This window comes from Diadema setosum, chromosome 5 (assembly GCF_964275005.1).
Source record: "Diadema setosum chromosome 5, eeDiaSeto1, whole genome shotgun sequence".
NCBI lineage: Eukaryota > Metazoa > Echinodermata > Echinoidea > Diadematoida > Diadematidae > Diadema > Diadema setosum.
In genome coordinates this window covers 45,415,664-45,435,827 of record NC_092689.1, presented here as the reverse complement: position 1 = coordinate 45,435,827, position 20,164 = coordinate 45,415,664, and the positions used below count along the sequence as shown (strand labels likewise).

Genomic DNA, 20,164 nt, shown 5'->3' with positions numbered 1-20,164 from the left:
CCGCAGAGGGCCAATGACCCAGGGATCGAATCCCGCAAATTTCACGTATGGCTATTTATCGATAGCAAAGATGATAGAAGCAAAGACGGATATAATTCTCCCAATTTGCTATGACATTATTGGGCGCATGGGCAGGTGACCATTAGATATCGCGAACGTATTGGTCACGTGACCCTGCCTAAGAGCGAATTCTGCCTCTCTTTCATAATTTGCTTTTGAGGGGTGCATACAGGGTCACATGGTGTAGGACCTTATCATGTAGAAGTACATGTATCATTTGTGCACAAGCAAGGAATAAGATTGACGATATGCCTTTTCATTTCCAATCTGTATATCCCTCAAAGTTCGAGGTAACCAATGACCGTATATAGGCATCCATAGTGTGTGTGTGTGTGTGTGTGTGTGTGTTTGTGTGTAAAGTACGACGGGATGTTCTTTCTTTCCCTCTCTCTCTCCCTCTCTCTCCTCTCCTCTCCCCTTCTGTTTTGCCAGTGTAGATACCTACTGAAATCTGAATTCCATCATTCATATTTTGGGGGCGTCCCCTCCCCCCCCCCCCACTTAATTTTGATAATGTAGGGTAATAATCAGTTTGAAATCAGTTTGAAAAATGTAAGTTTGACAGTAAGAGAACCTAGAGGGTGATAAACACAGCTTTGAAATCCACCACTGTTACAAATTCCCCTACTCATATTTTGAATGACGGTCATCAAGTTCATGATCCACAGGACCCAAATTATGTTTATGATTTATTCATAAGAAAATTGAATTCACTTTTAGATAAGTATGTTCCTTTAGTTAAGAAAAATAATAGTAATTATAAAAGATCCCCTAGACTCCCGTGGATATCCAAGTCCTTGTTGCGGTCAATTAACCGAAAAAATAATTTGTATTACGCTGATAAAATTAAACGTACTGAGGAATCTCGTCATAAATATATTTCATACAAGAATGTTCTTACTCAAATTTTGCGTTGTGCAAAGCGAAAATATTTCAGTGATCAGATATATTATTTTAAACATGATATCCAAAATACTTGGAAAGTTATTGATTTGGCCATTAATAGAAACAAAGAAACATCCCGTATCAAACATAATGATCTTGCAATTGCTGATCCAAGTTATAGCTGATGTTTTTAATCAATATTTTTCACAAATAGGATATAATTTTGCTAAAAAGATTCCTAAGTCCCAAAAGTTATTTGTTGATTTTTTACAAACGCCTAATCTCAGCTCCTGTTTTTTTGCTCCTTCTCACCGGAACGAACTAATTGATATAGTTCGGAATTTAAAGAGTAAAAAAAGTGCTGGTTATGATAACATTGATAATGTTCTTTTAAAAAACATCATAGATTTTATTGTTCATCCTTTGGTTCATGTGTTTAATTTGTCTTTAAGTAATGATATTGTCGCCGAGGCTATGAAAGTATCTAAGGTTATTCCAATTTTTAAGAAAGGGGATAGGGAAGACATCAGTAATTACAGACCAATGTCTTTGTTTACTTGGTCCACTTTTATTTGTTCTTTACATCAATGATATTGAAAATTCATCAAGTATTCTTTCCTTTTTATTATTTGCTGATGATACAAATGTGTTCTTTTCTAGTTCTGATCCTGTGTTATTGATCGATACTATGAATATCGAGATAAAAAAAGTCACTTTATTGGACTAGAGCCAACAAATTGTCAATTAATTTTCAAAAAACTAAATGTATGCTTTTCAGTAATTCTTTGGAAAAGTTATCTCTGAACATTCATTTGGATAATATAGCTGTAGAAGAAGTTTCTTCAATTAGATTTTTAGGTTTGATTCTCGATAATAAGCTCACCTGGTATATGCATATTGATTCAGTTTGCCGTACAATTTCTAGAAATGTCGGCGTAATCAATAAAGTTAAATGTTATTTCCCAAAAAAATGTTTTATTAATGTTATATTCATCTTTAATCTTACCCTATCTGAACTATGGCATTCTCGCCTAGGGCAACACTTACTCCTCATATCTAGAAAGAATATTATTATTGCAGAAAAAAGCTCTTCGTATTATTTGTAGAGAATCGTGGAGATGTCATACTAATGATTTGTTTTATCAAAATGATATTTTAAAAATCAAGGATTCGTATTGTTTGAATTTAGGTCAGTTTATGTACAAATTAATAAATCATTCCCTTCCTATTGCGTTTGACTCAATGTTTATTCAAACTAAAACTGTACATTCATACCCCACTAGACAAACCAATGAATTCCATTTACCACTGTTTAGGACGATTTTTGCAAAGTCTATATTCTCCTTCGCTGGACCTAAATTCTGGAATTCCCTTGACAGCAGCATAAAAGAATCTCTAAGTTTCAACACTTTTACTTTGAAATTAAAGAAAATGTTTATTAATTCTTATATCACTGGGGATTTGCATTTCGAAAGCTGCTAGCTGATTTCTTTGCTGCTAATGTCTTTACTTTGTTTAATTTATTTCATAACCGTTATAATATATCACTCATAGATAGTCCACTTCTCGGTAAGACCAAAGTCTCATGTGCCCTGGCATTGACCCTTGAACTCTTCCTCCTTTGCCCTTTCCTCTGTCTTCCTCTGTTTTCCTGTCCCCTTCTGGCCTTTGACCTCCTGTTTATTCTTTCCACGCGTATGTAAGAGAGCAGCTTTGTTTCTGTGTGTGCGTTTGTGTGCGTACTCGTTTTATGTTCTGTTTCCCAAGGATTACATTGTATGTCAAATTGTCTCGTTGCATTATTACTATAATTTTCACGACTCACGAGGGGACTGCATTCTACAAGCTTGGCTTTTTAGCAGTCCCCTCCATTTCCGACCTTTTCTTTGTTATGATTCAGTCACATTTTGTCCATGTATTTCTTCAACTAGTATGTTTATTGATTCATGTAAACAAATGACGTGTATCTAAATTTCATTTGGAAATGTCAAAGTTACATTGTACTTAATTTGTTTATATGAAATTGTCATATTATATGCTTTGGCCGGAAATGAAATAAAAATGAAATGAAATGAAATGAAATGGCCGATGTATTTAATGATTATTTTGTTAGATTAGGATCTGATCTTGTCAGCAAAAATACCAAATACCCAGACAACTTTTCATTCTTTTTTAAAAGACAGGAATGCACAAACCATGTTTTTCATTCCTATTGTTGAAGAAGAAATCAAAGAAATTGTTGATAACCTAAATATTAAGAAAAGTATAGGTAATGATGCTATTTCAGCTTTTCTTTTGAAGAACATGGTAAATGAAATAATTTCTCCACTCACTTATATTTTCAATTTCATTCTGTTTTCTTTATACAGGGTAGACTCTTCAGTACATAAAACTGCTTTACAAGAGAGCCCTGTATTACATAAAAATATCAAAATACAATTTACAATTCGAAACAAATTTTAAACAGTACAATGTTACAATCTATAACAATACATTACATAAAATAAAAAACAAAATACGGCAAGTTAAAACGGCAATCAAAGTATAAAACTGATTATGATATAAGTTGAATAAAATGTATAACAATGCAAAATTAAAGTACGTCAAGCATTCAGGATAGCAGTACATTTAATATAACCAGTAAAACATCACCCATGATTGAAAAAAAAACAAACAATGCGATCTATCCATTATCCCCTATCCCCACCCACCCCCCACCCCCCTTTCCGGATAATACAGTGTAGTTGCTGCGGCAAGATGCTTTTAAAAAAAATCAATCTTTATCTAGTGGCAAAGTCCCAAATAAAATGAAAATCGCTCGAGTTGTTCCCATATACAAAAAGGGTCCAAAAGAATTTGTGAATAATTACCGCCCGATATCTCTTTTAACCTCAGTTTCGAAAATTCTGGAAAGGCTTATTTATAAACGAACTCTTAGATTTCTTGTTAATTGCAATATTCTTTCCAATTTCCAATTTGGATTCAGAAAACAACATAGCACAACTCACGCATTATTAGCCTTAACTGATAAAATAGCTCATGCTTTAGATGATGCTTCCCACACCATCGGTGTTTTTCTCGATTTTTCGAAGGCTTTTGATACCATTGACCATTATATTTTGCTTTATAAGTTAAGCCATCACGGTATCCGTGGGAGGGCTTTAGAGTGGTTTAAAGACTATCTCACAAACAGAAAACAATTTGTGACCGTGCACCACAAAACAAACAAAAAAGTCGCATCCCTTGATTTTAAGTGAGGACTCAAAAAAGGTGAAATGGTTCAACCAAGTCAATCTTGAGTTTTTCATATTTCTGAAAGAACTATCCTTCTTCTACATTATCCTTTAGTTTGGTATCATAACATGAATGGGAAAGTGTGTTTTTAGCAGTTTTTCTACAACCCTTTTTGGGAGCAGAGTAGAATGATCAGGTTTGTCTTAGAGGCCAATTTTCATGTCTTGAAATCCTTTGCACACTCTTCACTTTCATGTCTTATAACTTTTGAAAGGATGACGCTACTGCTTTGAAAGTTAGCATTAATCATGAGCAGAATGTGTTAACAGAAATTTTTCAATTTCAGCTTAATCTGATAATCCCTTCATTGTTGTTGCTCCGGTGGTTTGCATCCTGTGTTTTGTCCCTTTCATTTCACAGCTAGCGCAGCTTGGTAAAAATTAAGCGCTTGAATAGACAGTGTACCTCAGAGCCTCTTTTCTCCGTTCACACTTTTCCAGAGTGTGTGCTTTCTTGACAGTATTTAGGCAAGTTATGGTAGTCCATATGAATTGAGTTATACACTATTTTGAAGCTTAGAGTCTGCTCTTTCAGAATCTGTCCACAACTGAAAATCCATGTCTGGCGACTTTTTGTTGGTGTTGTGGTGCAGGGTCACATTTGTTTACATAAATGGTTATGAGTCAAGTATGACGTCAACTTCTTGCGGTATCCCCCAGGGTTCTCTTCTTGGCCCACTTTTATTCATTCTGTACATCAACGATCTCCAAAATTCGTCACAGATTCTTTCTTTTATTTGTTTCGCTGATGATACAAATTTATTTCTGTCTCACCGCAATCTCACTACCCTTGTAACCATAATGAATAATGAATTGAAATCTGTTCAGTCCTGGATTTACACTAACAAGTTATCATTAAATGTTGATAAAACACATTATATGTTATTAAGCAATTCCCTGCAAGTTATTCCTGATGATGTTAAGATTAATAACGTTAATCTAACCCGAGTAGATAGTATCAAGTTTTTAGGACTTTACATCGATAGCGACCTCTCCTGTAAAACTCATTTTAATTTTTTAAGCAAAATTTTGTCACGAAACAAAGGAATCCTAAACAAACTGAAACATTTTTTGCCCAACCATATTTTGCAGATTGTATATTCAACCACGATTTCCCCATATCTTAACTATGGAATTCTTGCGTGGGGTAACGCATCCAAATACTTGCTGGATTCGCTTTTTCTTCTTCAAAAGCGAGCGATCAGAACTATTAACCATGCTGGGTATTTATCTCACACAAACGCCTTATTTCTGAAAAATAAGATTTAAAAATTGATAGATTTGTTTGATTATAACTTAGGTATTTTTATGTATAAATTTTCCTCAAAAGATCTTCCTGATTTTTTTTTTTTTTTTACAGATGTTCATAAGAAACAATTCTGTCCACCACTATCCAACTCGCCAGAGTGACGCTTATCACCTTCCACGCACTCGAACAATTTTCGCTAAAAACACAATTATGTATACAGGTCCAAAATATTAAAATGATCTCCCAACAGAAGTTAAAAGCTGTTTGTCATTATCATCCTTAAGCGTAAAATCAGACAGAATGTATTGAATAGCTACAACACACAAGTGCACTAACATTCCTTTTTATTATGCTCATGGCTGTTCTGTTATACTACTCGGTTGTTGCCATGTGAACAGACTTACGCATATATACATTTAGTTACATGCTCTCTCAAATTCCTGCCCATCGGTGTTTTTCCTTCCACTTCTAGTAAGACCTCCGGTCGTGTCGCATAGCGTCATAGTTTCCCCTTCTTTCTTTCTTTCTTTCTTTTTTCATGCGGCATTGCAGCTGGCTGGTATATCACATATAGGAATTGCAATTGATTCATGTTTTCCATTTTTCGAATCTTTCCCCGTGTCTACGGAAGCCGGAATGTTTAAACCCTAAAATTATGTCGTATTCACACTATCACTCCCATGTCAAAATTGCTATTAGAGCAACTGCTATAGTGTGCAGCATGTGGTTACTTGTTCTTATTTTATCACACACATACATATATGTAAGAAGAATCTTCTGTACCCCCGAGTATTAATAGTCATTCTCTTTTGTTTACCCTTACTTTTGGTCTTTAATTGTACCCGTGCTCCTCATCCTGTTCCCCATACTAGGCTTTTGTTGGGACCTACACTCAACAAGCTTTGCTTTTTAGTAGGTTCCATCGTATTTCTCTTTGCATCCTTTACTTTGATTGAAAATGACACATCGACCGCTATGTATTATGTTTGTATTCATATTTCTTTATGTATGTATCCAAGTTGGACATTCTGTATTATTATATTTTATTATATATCATGTATTTTCCATCGAGAAATACGAAATAAAAAATTGAAATAATATAATTTTCTCTAGAAACCCGTATAGAAATCATTCTCAAGGTAATTCTTTTTCGTAATCAGATTATATCTTTCTATACACACACACATGCTGCTGACCACATCTTTTCATAGGAGAAGGACTGTCACCCAAATATCAGTTCAGTTCAGTTCAGTTTTTATTTCTGCATTTCAAAATCAATACAAATCAACAAATCAACAAAATACTTACGTAGTCATTTATACAGCTAATATTCGTAACGTTTGGATCTTACATACATTTTCTTTTTTTTTCAAGAACGAATATCGTTATGAAGGGATGCAATAGGAAATGATAAAAATGAAATGACCTGATATAGTGTGCAAATTGACTATGAAAAGTTTATGAAAATGGCTGCTTCATATGACGAATGATGATTAGGAAATTAAACTACGAAATAATTTATATCGGTCAATCCGGAAACAATGTTATAGTAATCATTAACCTACATTATGAAAAAGGACAGCCCAAATATACATAATGATGAAATTGAAAACCGAATAGGGTGTGTATACGGCCAGAAGAGCCAGGCAAGAAAGAGAGAAAGAGAAAGAGAGAAAAGGACCCTTTATAAGTATCCCTCCCCGTCTATTGGTTTTATAAATACGCCTGTATCCCAACCTGCTTTACTCTCAATAGTTAGCTCAAACTTTGAGAGACTACAGATAGGAAAAGAAAGGGCATGTCTTCAATATTCTATTTCATGCATATAGGCAGAAATTATGCCCCTGTATGGCATAATGAGGTTCTAATTGTGTCTATGTATGTCACGTATGTATGCAACCATAAAATGGAGAAAATAAAAGGGAGGCAAATTCACCACTCCATTGAGTCACATGTACGCGAGCTTTGGATGTAGCAACGGTTTGATTACTAAACTGACTACCGTGTACTCCGTTGCCTATATTATACTCCCGTTTGTGTTTAAAATCGGGAGGGTACAAACCATCTTAACGCCCACTGCCAGCGCGCTGATTGATATTAATCCAACAAGAGATATAGATAAACGAGTATTGTATTTTTCCCCTAAAGATGCTAGCATGTGCTCATCTGGTGCTTCTAATGTTCTCTTGACTCGTAGTTGAAACCGTGGACTATGAAGGCCAAGGAAGCTGTAATGTGACATGGCCTTGGCATTATGTGGAGTTTCCTGGCTATCCGTCTAGCGGGAGTCTAAATACTATGATCTCTCACGTCATCGAAGCTCCACCCGAGTGCGTTGTCCGCATTTATGTAGAATCTCGCGCTGGTGACTATGGGTGAGTCTTTCGTTATCAGAGTAAAAGTTACTGTTGTTCATATATTCATTAATCTCAATGCTGCATAGTAAATAAAGCACTGCGATCCAATCCATTCTCACCAATCAATAATATCGAAACGGAGAAACAATGATCTATTGGACATTTTTCACTCTTTTTTATTCTGGGGGAGAGTTTCTTCTTTATTTATCTGAGAAAATGTAAAGATAAAACTGTTCGTTTTCTATGCATAGCGTGTTCATATGCCACTGTAATTGATCTTTTGCGCCCTTTAAAACATAGATAAGCATTTCTTGCGCATACTTGAGTCGTGTATGACAGAATGTTCAGTCTCAATTCAGAAAGTAATGACAGTGCCTACGATCATGTTGAGACCGTCATCGGTCTCACGGTCGTGAAGGACAAGTTTACCTTCATATACATGTGAATTGAGAATATGAGGCAATGTAAGTAGATCGTATCAGTGAAATTTTGAGAAAAAGCAGACCATCCATTCAAAAGTTATGATTTCTTTTTTTTAAGTTTCAGTGGCGCCATCGCTGGATGAGGAGACTACTGCAGGTTGTGATCGTGGTGATATCACATGTGTAAAACGATAAAAAGATAGAAACATAATTATTTTCAATTTTCTCGCATAAGAAATAAGAGCACTTAACTTGCCTCTTTCAGAAGGCAGGGGAAATAATTTTGCCCTTGACATACGTCAGTGGCAAGTCGAGGAAACTTGTAATTTTGTTAAAAAGATGGCATTTGTAAAATTCCCTTCATATCTTCCTTATGTCGTTCTAAGCATTTGGCATCATAAACTGTAGTAGTCTTCTTATAGAGCAGTTAATGCTCAGAAACTTTTAAAAATCATAAGTTTTGAATGGATTGTCTGATTTCCTAAAACTTTCACTTACGTATTCTACTAACATTGTTGCATGCACTCAATCCACCTGACTCCTATATGAAGGTGAACTTGTCCTTTAAGAAAGATTTGATAGGATAGAACCATGTCCAATTCACGATTCGTTCGCTCGTAAGCACTTTATTATTCAACACACGTAAAAGAAAAATATGAAAACTCAGTATCATATCCAACTTCACTGTGTATGTATAACCTTACAGAGACTGGTGTACGTGTGTTCGCATTTTGCAAAAATACCAAATGAGCATTATAGATATATGTTTTTCAAGTGTGTGGGTATCCCTCACCATAGTCGTGATCTCTTGGTGGTCGGCGACGGAAAGGAAGTCGGTAGACGAGATTCCATCCTCGACACGTTCACGGGTGACATCAGCCTTCGCCTATACGAGATCGAATCTATCTCCCGTTGGATGTGGTTTATGCTGGTCAGTGACCACGTTGAGCCGGCCACTCGGTTCGATGTGGTGTTCATTTTTGCCACTGGTAAGTTCCCGGATGCTTTGACTGTTTTTAAACGATTGTAAATAAAAGACGTGAAAAGGTCATGATATGAGGTTTATCAGAAGAGTATTGTATTCAATCATCAAGTAAGAATTGCATACTTAGTGGAACTAAAAGAAAGAAAAAGATGATTTGATTTGTATATCATAAACAGCATCTTTCATGATGAGTATAGAGAATTGTATGTTTCCAATCATATCAGCTTATGCAATCTTTCAACAAGAATCGCACAAAATAATCTTTCTTCTTCTATACTCATTGAAGGTGCAATGTTGGGACATTCCCTTTACTGCATATATTATTCACTGTCTATGTATTGAAGATGATAGATCTCTGTCTCTGTATTTAGGTTCTTTACGGAAAGAGCAATTGAATTTAATTCCATTACCTTAAATGTGGCGGCCTTTCTTTACTTCCAGTACATACTCACATAGGACACAAATGACACTTGTAACTTCATTATATTGTTGTTTTTCTTGTTTTTAAGTGATATTTTAAAACAGGAATGATAGTGACGACAATTTCGATAAAGGAATTCAATAGGCTTACTGTGCTAATCATAGTTGATTATTATTGTTGGTTAAATTGTACCGCAAAGAATAAGGATGTTAATAACTCATTCATGCTTTAAGTAAGGAACGTCATCGTCACCAGTTATAAGTTTGATTTATCCCGAAGGATCCTCTGACCCTGAGATACATGTTTTCAACTCTAAAGTTGTTTTTTTATTCGATCTTTGTTATCATTTAGTCAAGATTCACCTCTCTTACGGTGAAGTGGCGACGATAACGTCTAATGTGGATTTGCTCGAGATTTGGAGTAACCAACATGAAGCCCGATGGACTGTAGAGGCACCGGAAGATGCTTCTATTCGCGTACACTTCAAATCAATAGCTTTGGATATAGCCGATGAGAGAATAGTACTGGCTGCGGGTCTGTTACCCAACAAAATAGCTGGTTTTCGCTGTATAGTCACCGGCTATGAAAGTCAAGACATAGTTATCTATTCTCATCGTATAGCGCTGGTCTACAAAGTCATATGGTTGTATGAACATCAAAACAACGGATTGTTTATTTTGGAGCTCACTGCAATCCCTCCCACAGGTACAATGTGTCACACTGCATAAAATCACATGCTGTTAACCGTGTTGTATTCATATACATAATAATTTCTTGTTCAATTTCAATTCAATTCAATTCAATTCAATTCAATTCCTTTTGAATTTATACTTTTCATATAATAGAAAAATTCCTATAATTCTTTGAAAACGATAAGAATTTTATTTGTTAATTATTCTTAGCATCATGATATACAAAAGAATATTCAATTTCTGATAATGTATAAACTTCTACCAGGTATTCTTACAAAGTATGAATATTTCTCAATGATAATAGGCGCTATTAGTAGAATAGTTTGAATAAAAGATGAATAACGACAAATGTCACAAAGGTAAATCTGCAGTTTTCTCAAACGCTGTCACGATAATATTTTGGGGGGATTTTAAAGAGATGACAGATCTAAAAAAAAAAAAAAGAATAAATAAATGATTTAATGTAACGAGAAATGAGCCCAGCGCTGTATTTATTTGCCAAAGTTTTGAGGCAACCATCTTATATTATTCCAATCACTCTTTGCATACAACATAATTCCGCATTGAGAAGTAATTACTGATTTTTTTTTCTTTCGATTTTTTTTTCTAAATTAAGACTGTGACGAGGTTGACCTCTGTGAGCTTACAGCGGATGATAGGGGCATAAGACTACCCCGTACTGGATCTATTATCATACCATCAACTTTTTACCCCGACTTGTACCCCGCGAGCTTCTTTCGTGAGTGGGTAGTCTTTGCTCCAGTCGGTTATGTCATCAAAGTCACAATGCTCCACATCAATGTGACAACGTTGGATAATGACCTCACCATAGGATGTGGTGCATCGAGGTATTATGGTATGTACATTATTTACCTAGCCACAATGTCAACTATTCTTGTTATTTTCTTTGCTGAGGGTTACATGAACCCTGAATGTAACACTTTTACATCTTGTATACAAAGGTATAGTTTTCTGATGGAAAAATGAGTTTCTTAACATGGATATTACATAATCCCGAACTGTCTTTTTATCAAAGTTATGTGCGATGTTTCGTCTTCAACATGCACGAGTATAAAAGCAGAAGTTTCTTGCTTCCTCAAAAATACAAACATTCAAGAATATGCGACCAGCGATGCTCACGCGTTTCATATAATTCATTTTGAATACAAAGATTGAGACTTGAATATTGTTGTCCGTTTCTTTCCTCATATTTTTTTTCAAGTATCTGAGAGTCAAACCATATGGGACAGCCAAAACTTTCCTGTTACTGACCCCTTGGCCATCAGTCACTGCAATCGAATATGGATAGAATTGGATACAGATACCACAGAAATCGGACAAGGCTTCAAACTTGAGCTTACCGCTCTCACAGGTATAGAAACCTTCTTCATTATCAATTTTGTCTTTCGATATTTCAGTTTCTTATACGCTGGTTCACTTACGTACTATTTTTACGTGGTCTTTGATTGTAATCTTGTGTACAATTAGTGGCAAGACATACTTGCGTCTGATTGACAAAATGCCCAAATAAGCATCGATTATTCAGTGTTTTAGAAGTGGCCATGATTTGAAAAAAAAACAACAACAACGTACTGGGGGTTGACTAGAACCAAGGATATGCTGATTACTCTAGACAGGACCCTGGTGTCATGCCCACTAGGCCACCAGGATTCCACCCAACGGCCAGTTTTGATTTGTATTCCTTATAGCAGCTGGTACTACGTATACATTTTCACATGTATTCTTGCGTCGAGTTGTTTTCATTGCAACTTACTAAAAAATGCCCTTCATCGTAGATAACGGATACCGATTATTTAGTGTTTCAGAAGTAACCATGATAAATGCTTATTTACGTCGATGAAGGGCAATTTGTCAATCGATTGCAATGAAAAGAACTCCACGCAAGAATTCATCAATTTGACTATTATACAGACAGATATCAGTCGTTTGAATGTCTAATCATAAGCATGTATTGATTGATTTATCTAAAAAAAAAATTAAAAAAAAGGAAATGAACGTTGATATAAATGACAGCGTCAATGGTGTTAGTCATCTGATGATATCTACCATGACACGATTTCGATAAACGTTTTTTTTTTTTTATTCACACATTTTTTTTTTCACCGTCAGCGCCTGTTGTCTTGATTGAAGACGGAGTAGAAGAGCTGGTGTCACCGTACTATCCATTGCCTTATCAGAACGATGAATACATTGAATGGAAGGTTACGACATCACAGGATCTGGGCATCATGGGCCATTTTGTCACGTTTGACCTTATTGATAAAGATGACACACTTGTCATTGGCAAGGGTTCATTTCCAAACGTGTCAGAATCCATCATTTCTGAACTTACCGGCCGCATCCTGCCATCCGATTTCGTTTTGTGGACCCATAAAGCCTGGATTCGGTTTTCAACTGGGACATCTGGGATCAGCGGTGGATTTAAACTCGAGTTAAGATCAATAAACGGTGAAGGTAAAAGCTCTTGTCATTACTATTTCGTCATTTCCTCATTCAATCATTAAGGAGAACATTAACCTCTTGATGTTGAATCTTTGTTGAGTGTGGATTGCTAAAAAAATTGTAAACTATCCGTCCCAAGACACACACACACTAAACAACAACTCACAGATAAACAGACAAGCATACAGACTAACAAACTTGAACTGATATTTACTACTCAGAGGTAAGAAACACGTGTCTCTTTGACATTGAGTAGCTGTCTTCTAAGTGAATTGTGCTCTAATGACAATTGTTTGGACAGGACGTTGCTTGATTCCACTGGGAATGGAGGCAGGATGGATTCCCGATTCCAGTATCACAGCAACGAGTCAGAAGGATGAGGACCACACCCCAAACCAGGCTCGACTCCACGGCCCCGCCTCCTGGATTCCACATCCACAGCGAGAGAACTCCGTCATTGTAGTGAGCTGAGAGACAGGGAAAAGGGATATGAGAAATAATTGTTTTGGTATCATTGCGAGCTCTATGAGAACCTATGATCTATGATGTGCCGTACAAATAGGAGAAAATGAATACAGATGTGAACATTTTATTCGAAAATATATGTATGTTGCTAATTTATCATAAATAAGTGAAAATAAATATATGATATGCATATTACAATATGTACTTGTCAATAATACATAAAGACCATCTATACATTATGGTGCATGAAAATATTATATTTTGCAGACAGGAGGGAGAGGGGAAAAGAAGGGGATGGGGTAAAGTGAATTTCGCTATCCATGGCCGAGTGTTTCCATTCACCGTAGTCTCTTCACATTCACTAAGATGTATGTTGGTTGATTTGCAGGTGACATTTGACGATCCACACTACATCACAGGATTGATCATCCAGGGCGGAGAAGAGATTCAGACTCCCTGGCTTCTAACCCTAACAGTCTCTTTTCCAGATGGCAGTGAGGAGGCAAGAGACTTTCACATCTTACGTAGATTGCAGTGAGCGCGCACAGACACACATGTACACACACACACACACATCAACTTACTAAGTCTTCAGAGAAGCCTAACTGTTTCTATAGCTTAAACTTAATCATAACATATCTCTGCTTTCCCACTCGATCCCTTACTGTAAGCTCTATTATAGAACTACATGGATTTCATGCCCGAATAACTATGTCAATATACGACGAATCCTGAGTTCCGCCGGCCACACAATAACGCTCATGTTGTTCATGCGTATCATCTTAAAACAGTTGATTGTGACTGATAGAAGTCAATATCCAACTTAAGAGTATTCAGCTTTCAAAATCATCTTGAGACTGAATAAGACTGAACGCGGTTTCATCAAACTTTGATATTGTCCTTTACGTATTTCGGTTGTTGGTATTTAGTGTTAACATTGAGGGGTAAGTTGGCATTTCCCAAAAGAGATTCATAACATGAATGTCTGGATTGTCCTATTGTTTATTCCATTTCATTCCCATAAAATGATAAAATGACTCATAATGCACACAAGAGTGGGAGATAAATTTTGGGGTTGGATAACTTGTATATTTGTTAATGCACACATGATATGAATTCTGACTCTCTTCTTCTTGTTGGAGTTTCCAGACCCTTTTCTACTTTACTACAAAATTCCCACTGTACGACAGTCTACAACTTTGTCAACAAGTCAATAATGACGAGCATTGGAGAAGCACGTCATGATTCACTCTCATGTGTTGTAGCTTTGATTATTAACGTGGCACATTGACATGTTCAAAATATTAAATCATCCTTATTTCTAGATTCGTCAGGCAGACTGGAATGTGGAGCAAGTGTATGCAGTTTTATTCTCACGTCCACGGTTAACTACTCTGATCAGGATACTGCCAATGAGCGCTGCTGGTCATTCCTTTGCTCTGAGATTTGATCTGCTTGGCTGCAATATAGGCAAGAAACATCTCTATACGTATACTTAACTAACTAAACAGATAAGATACACTTTAGATTACCTGTCTCGAAGTATCGATGGTTTATTGTTTCAAACATTAAATCATTTTTGGCCCACTGAAGTAGTGTGGACCTGTTATTTAAATTTGAATTGCGATATTTCGTATCAGCATTGCTATCTGCGCTGAGCTTTTTGATTTTTTTTTTCTTTTCTCGGTTCTCTATCATAGCATTTCTACAAATGTATTTAGATCTCTTTATCTTTTAATCAATTACTGAGTTCATCTAATTCTAGACAAGATTACGTTCTCACACAGTGTGTTGTTAATTTCATTACCCTTTGATTTGTGCATGTGAACTCGTAAATGGACAAGGTATAAGTGATAATTGAAATGATGGTGTTAATGATGCAGTTGCCATTGATTACACAAATTATCATTATTATCATTACGGCAAAGATGATAATACGATGTATTATTTTGCCGATCTCAGACTGCCGCCTGAATCCCGCTCAAGGTGAAGTATCAATCAACACTAGCTCCACATCAACCAGTTCTGAACAATCTGTGAGTGAAGACATAGTGAGGATCTCAGCCTTCGACCATTACCCTTCCTATGGCTGGCCGACAGGTGGCAGCAGCCATCAACCATGGATACAGATGACGTTTGATGACGTCTTTCTACTTACTGACGTCATCATTCAGCAATGCGATGGCTCTCGTCTAACTGGGTTTAACATAGATACATCCTCCGACAATTTGTCATTTGTACGTAATAGTACACACTGTACTTCACCTATTTTTAAGCTGAATGTATGTGGAGGAAGGGAAAGCGGAGGGAAATGCATTACCATTTTACAAATTCCAATTATCAATCTATAGCACTGCTGCATCGTTTAGTGCTACGACTTCTCGGTTGAAGAGCAACCGTAGCACATGGAACAGTATGCAAAACAAATTGATTGAGTAGACTGAAATATTTTCAGAGGCAGCAGATGAGTTTCTTCAAAGAAAGAGACCAAAATAAAATGTGTTACTGGATGAATGATTGTCGTTACATGTTTTTTGTTTGGATAATGTTTTGTTGTATTTGCCTGTTTGTTTGTTTATTGTTATTGTTGGATTTTTTTTTTTTGGGGGGGGGGTAGTTTCCTGCATTTCTCCACAGCTGAAAAACTGCCTTGAAAAGGAAAGAGTCTTTAGAATTTTCTAACTATGCGTATTGATATTTTAAATGCAAGCCCAAAATGTTAATAATATTCCTTAAGTGTACACCTGCATTAAAGTTGTTATTTTCATTTAGAACATTGCCTGCCTTAGTGATTTTGCTTGCTTATTTTTTATTCAGAACCTATCAGGATGCCACACGTCTATGTGCAAAGTGAGTCTAGCTGAGAGAGCCAAGGCATCGACGTACAGGATTATGCCGACAAGTTGGGATAGTTATTTATGCTTTCGAACCGAGTTACTCGGCTGTTACCACACAGGTATGAAGATTCATGGTAGAATAATTATACCAACAAACATTTGATTATTCTTCGAAAGTCAAAGTAACAAAAATATATGATGGGATAACAATCATGCGCTTTCTTTGTGTATGATCATATTGTGGCATTTCCCTACTATATAAGATTGCTACATGCCTGTTTCAGTTCCATGGCATTTGCACCTGCGTCAACTGCTCTCACGCCGATGAAAATATCTGCACGCTTAGCCAAACATAAAACCTACCAACAAACACAACCCTAACCCTTATCCTAATTCTCACATAAAACTAAACCTAAGCCCTAATTCTAACCCGAAGTCCTCGAAGAAAACAGGGAGACGGGAACAGACTCCCACCTCCATGAATAAAATAAACACGGAACACTTGTCGCAGGAGCAAATGTCGTGTCACCGCCTGTTTGGCATGGACGATGAAGCTACCGATGTTATTCCCCCTTGTCTGCTTGTAGTATCATTTCATGATATGATGGACTCATCATGCTGATGGCACAAAAACCAAATTCAATACATGTGAAACGCAAGGCCTTTGATTTGCTTTTCTTCACTGTATGTTCGAACGGTAGGCCTTAATCGTTCCCCGAAGCCAATAGATGAGATTGTTACTTACTGCAGCTGTCAGGCTGATTATAACAAGTGGATGATTAAAATGCATTGCGCATAATTATTATGTCTTTCTCTGTGTGTGTCTACCACGGCTTTCAGACTGTGTGACGACCTACTGTGGTGAGAATTGTTCAGCGGATTTCCTTATGCCTCAGACTGCCATCCAGATATCACAGACTAACTCCATGGCTGTACTACCTCGAGCCCTCTGTCAAGCAGATATTGTAGTTCCACAAGGGCGATACGTGGCACTCATTTTTTATGGATTTCATGTAAATATTCAAATTTCTTACACTTACCCTAGACTCTGAGATACTCATGAATAGCCATTTCGAGGTTTTTTATTGCGTAAAGATTTTGTTTCTCGATACAGTTTGTTATCATTGTTACTAATAATGTCAATTAAAAAAATAGTGGGCTGTTACTACTTGCTGCTGAATACCCATGAAAAAAAAAAATGCTTTTATTGGCCAATTTATGTCGATTAATCCCTATCTTTTTTTTTTTTTAACTTTTGGTAAAATTGTGACGACAAGCAAAACTTCGAAAGAATATCTTTTCAGATGCAAAGCAAAAACAAAAAAAAAACCAAACAAACATTCGATTCTTTCTTTCAGGATGTGGAAAGTATTATAGGACATAATGATGGCCACATTGTGTTGAGCGACCCAGTCTCGGAGGAGGTGAAATTCGACCCCACCGACATACCTCACGTCTTCATCTCATCCTCGCATAAACTCTCGATCAAAATCTTCACCGGTCTGATGACGTCTTCTCTTCACATTACGGCTGCATACGGTGACATAGGTAATTCAAATGCTTTTAATATGCATTGTCATTTGATTATGCATGCATTAGTATGAAAGTTTATATGAATGAGACGTGATATGTACCTAGATGTAAATGAACGAATAAATTAAGTGTATGCAGACACGCAATAGATTTATAAGTTATATGTGTGTTTGTGTGTGTACAGGTAATGATGTGTGTGTGTGCGTGTGTGTGTGTGTGTATGTGTGATCAATAAAGGCGTGCTTAAAAGCCTACAAATTAAAACGTCAGCAATAACTTTAATGCTTTGACATGACCGAATGAAATACGACATACAGTGTTTCAAGCATTTTGTTACTCCGATAATCCCATAGTTCTCATCATACAAATCATCGAACCTACGACCTCCTGATTTCCGGGACAGGCGTCTTATCCACTAGACCACCAACATGACCGACCTTCCGCCTGACAGCCAGTGTTGGTTGTAATTCTGATTGACTGAGAGCATAGAACTCTCCTTTATTTCTTTCAACATTTACAATATATACAGTTAAAAAGATGAAATATAACATTATTCACACATAATACAAAAAGGGATGACAAAGGTCATCATAAAAGTGGTAACAAGTCAGACTTTTAAAAAAGAGTCAGACTTAGAAAAAAAAAAGAACAAGAAAAGAGAAGTGGAGTAAAGTGAAAGAAAAAGGTGTCCTGTAAAAGCCTCAAGGGCTGGCTTGCAGTGACGGGATCACCTGACAATGAAGAGTTACATAATACAAGAATAATAGAAAATGCAACGCTATGTTGGGTGATTTATACAAGTGGTGTATCTAGTGTGAAACAACGTGAAACTAGTATTTGGCGAGGAGAAATGTTTTGAGTTGTTTTTTAAACGTCCTGTTAAATTGTGAATTTCGAATACTGGGCAGTAGTGAATTCCAAATGACTGGACCAAGGTGTCGAATTGATTTTAAACAGTCAGGCCCAGGCGCAGAAAAGTGCGCCTGTCGAAAATAGCAGTTTTCTGCTACTTTGGGGTTATCCGCCCGAGCGACGAGCAAGTGTACCCGCTACAATCGATTCTCGTAGTTTCTGCAAACAGTCGGTTCCACCGATACCGTCTGTGTGCGGCGCTTGTTACCGCTTTTCTACATCTCTCTCCCTTCCCCGTATGCCTCCCCAACCCTCCCAGCCTGATCCACTGATGTTCAATGCACTTTTGTATGCAAGACAGTCAGTGACAAGTGTTACACGTCCTTAGAAGAAGAAGAAAAAAACAAAACACGATAGTATGTATACTATACATTGTATTGATCACCATCTGCCGAAATACGGCATGTATCAGGCACATTACAGAGCCACACGCTCTCACAAACAAACGCCATCGCCATGCACAAAATACAGATGTAGCTCTCCACACACTGACCATACTTCGGTCACTGATACATCAAGAAAATAATTAGTACGAATGAAAAGTAATTGTGATTACCTTACTGTCAAGTTGTTCTGCTGCCGTAATAGCAGAATCATCTGCAAATAACTCTGACATCTCTAGTATATGGGCTCTCTGGTATAATTCTGTCTCTCTGGAATTTCATCTAAAACTGCAGTGTATCAGCCTTTCGTAAAAATCGCAAAGCCCCTGCCTCTGTGCCTTGCCCATGGTCAGTTCAAGACCAGGGAGACATAGGCCCCACAAAGATGAGGCTGGCACTTTCCGCACAAAACGTTCTTTGTTTTAAACTGATGCCCTGTGTTTACAGAACAGCGATAAGAACCCAACCTGCCAGGGAGCCAAGGAGAGTACCAGGGAGAAGAGAGAGGGGGAAAGAGATGAAGTGTTAAGAGATAGACGGTGGTTGTGCTGGGGGAGAGAAAGGGAAAGAGTGTCCCTACCAGTTGTTAAAGATAACATTTCTGTTATACACTATTCGACGCCTGTTGCGCGAGGCTAAAAAGAAATTTAAGCAAACCGTTGGTCATTCAAAAAACATTTACCTAATTATGTATTCCGACCAGAATTACGCCAGTTGTCATGGTTTTATCTCCCTAGAAAAGGGTTATTATGCAAGATTAGGTATTTGGCTTACTACAGATGAAAAATCAGAAAAGTGTCATGGTTCAAATTTTCCTACAAAATTAATATCGATTTGGTGTCTTCATCACCAAAATTTTCTCCATGCCTTTTACACTACGAGCATCGCGTTGCATGATGGGTATTGTCATTATAATATTCATGATAGCAGAATTCAGCTATTTTCGACAGGCGCACTTTTCTGCGCCTGGGCCTGACTGTTAAATGGATGTTTGTTTCTATTTTAAAGCGGTGGAATTTAGATGACTGACGGGTGTTATAACTATGTACTTTATCATTCAAACAAAACATTTCAGTGAGGTTTGGGGGAAGACTTTTAGTGAAATACCTATGCATTAAAGAGGCAACTTGCAAGACGTTGCAGTCATGGACATTCAATGTGTGAAAACGTTGGAACAATGGTTTTGACGGAGCAAGATAATGTGTGT

General features: G+C 36.9%; 1 protein-coding gene across 1 annotated transcript in view; it reads left to right on the top strand.

Annotated features, from left to right (window-relative positions):
- The window catches only part of LOC140228957 (uncharacterized), a 47,074-nt gene that overhangs the window by 9,986 nt on the left and 16,924 nt on the right, over positions 1–20,164 (top strand). The window contains exons 3-9 of the mRNA XM_072309219.1: positions 7,685–7,862; positions 9,065–9,255; positions 11,587–11,736; positions 12,495–12,839; positions 13,129–13,289; positions 13,681–13,794; positions 17,488–17,677. Of these exons, the coding sequence (XP_072165320.1) occupies positions 7,685–7,862; positions 9,065–9,255; positions 11,587–11,736; positions 12,495–12,839; positions 13,129–13,289; positions 13,681–13,794; positions 17,488–17,677 (1,329 nt within the window). The remainder of the gene's footprint in view (positions 1–7,684; positions 7,863–9,064; positions 9,256–11,586; positions 11,737–12,494; positions 12,840–13,128; positions 13,290–13,680; positions 13,795–17,487; positions 17,678–20,164) is intronic.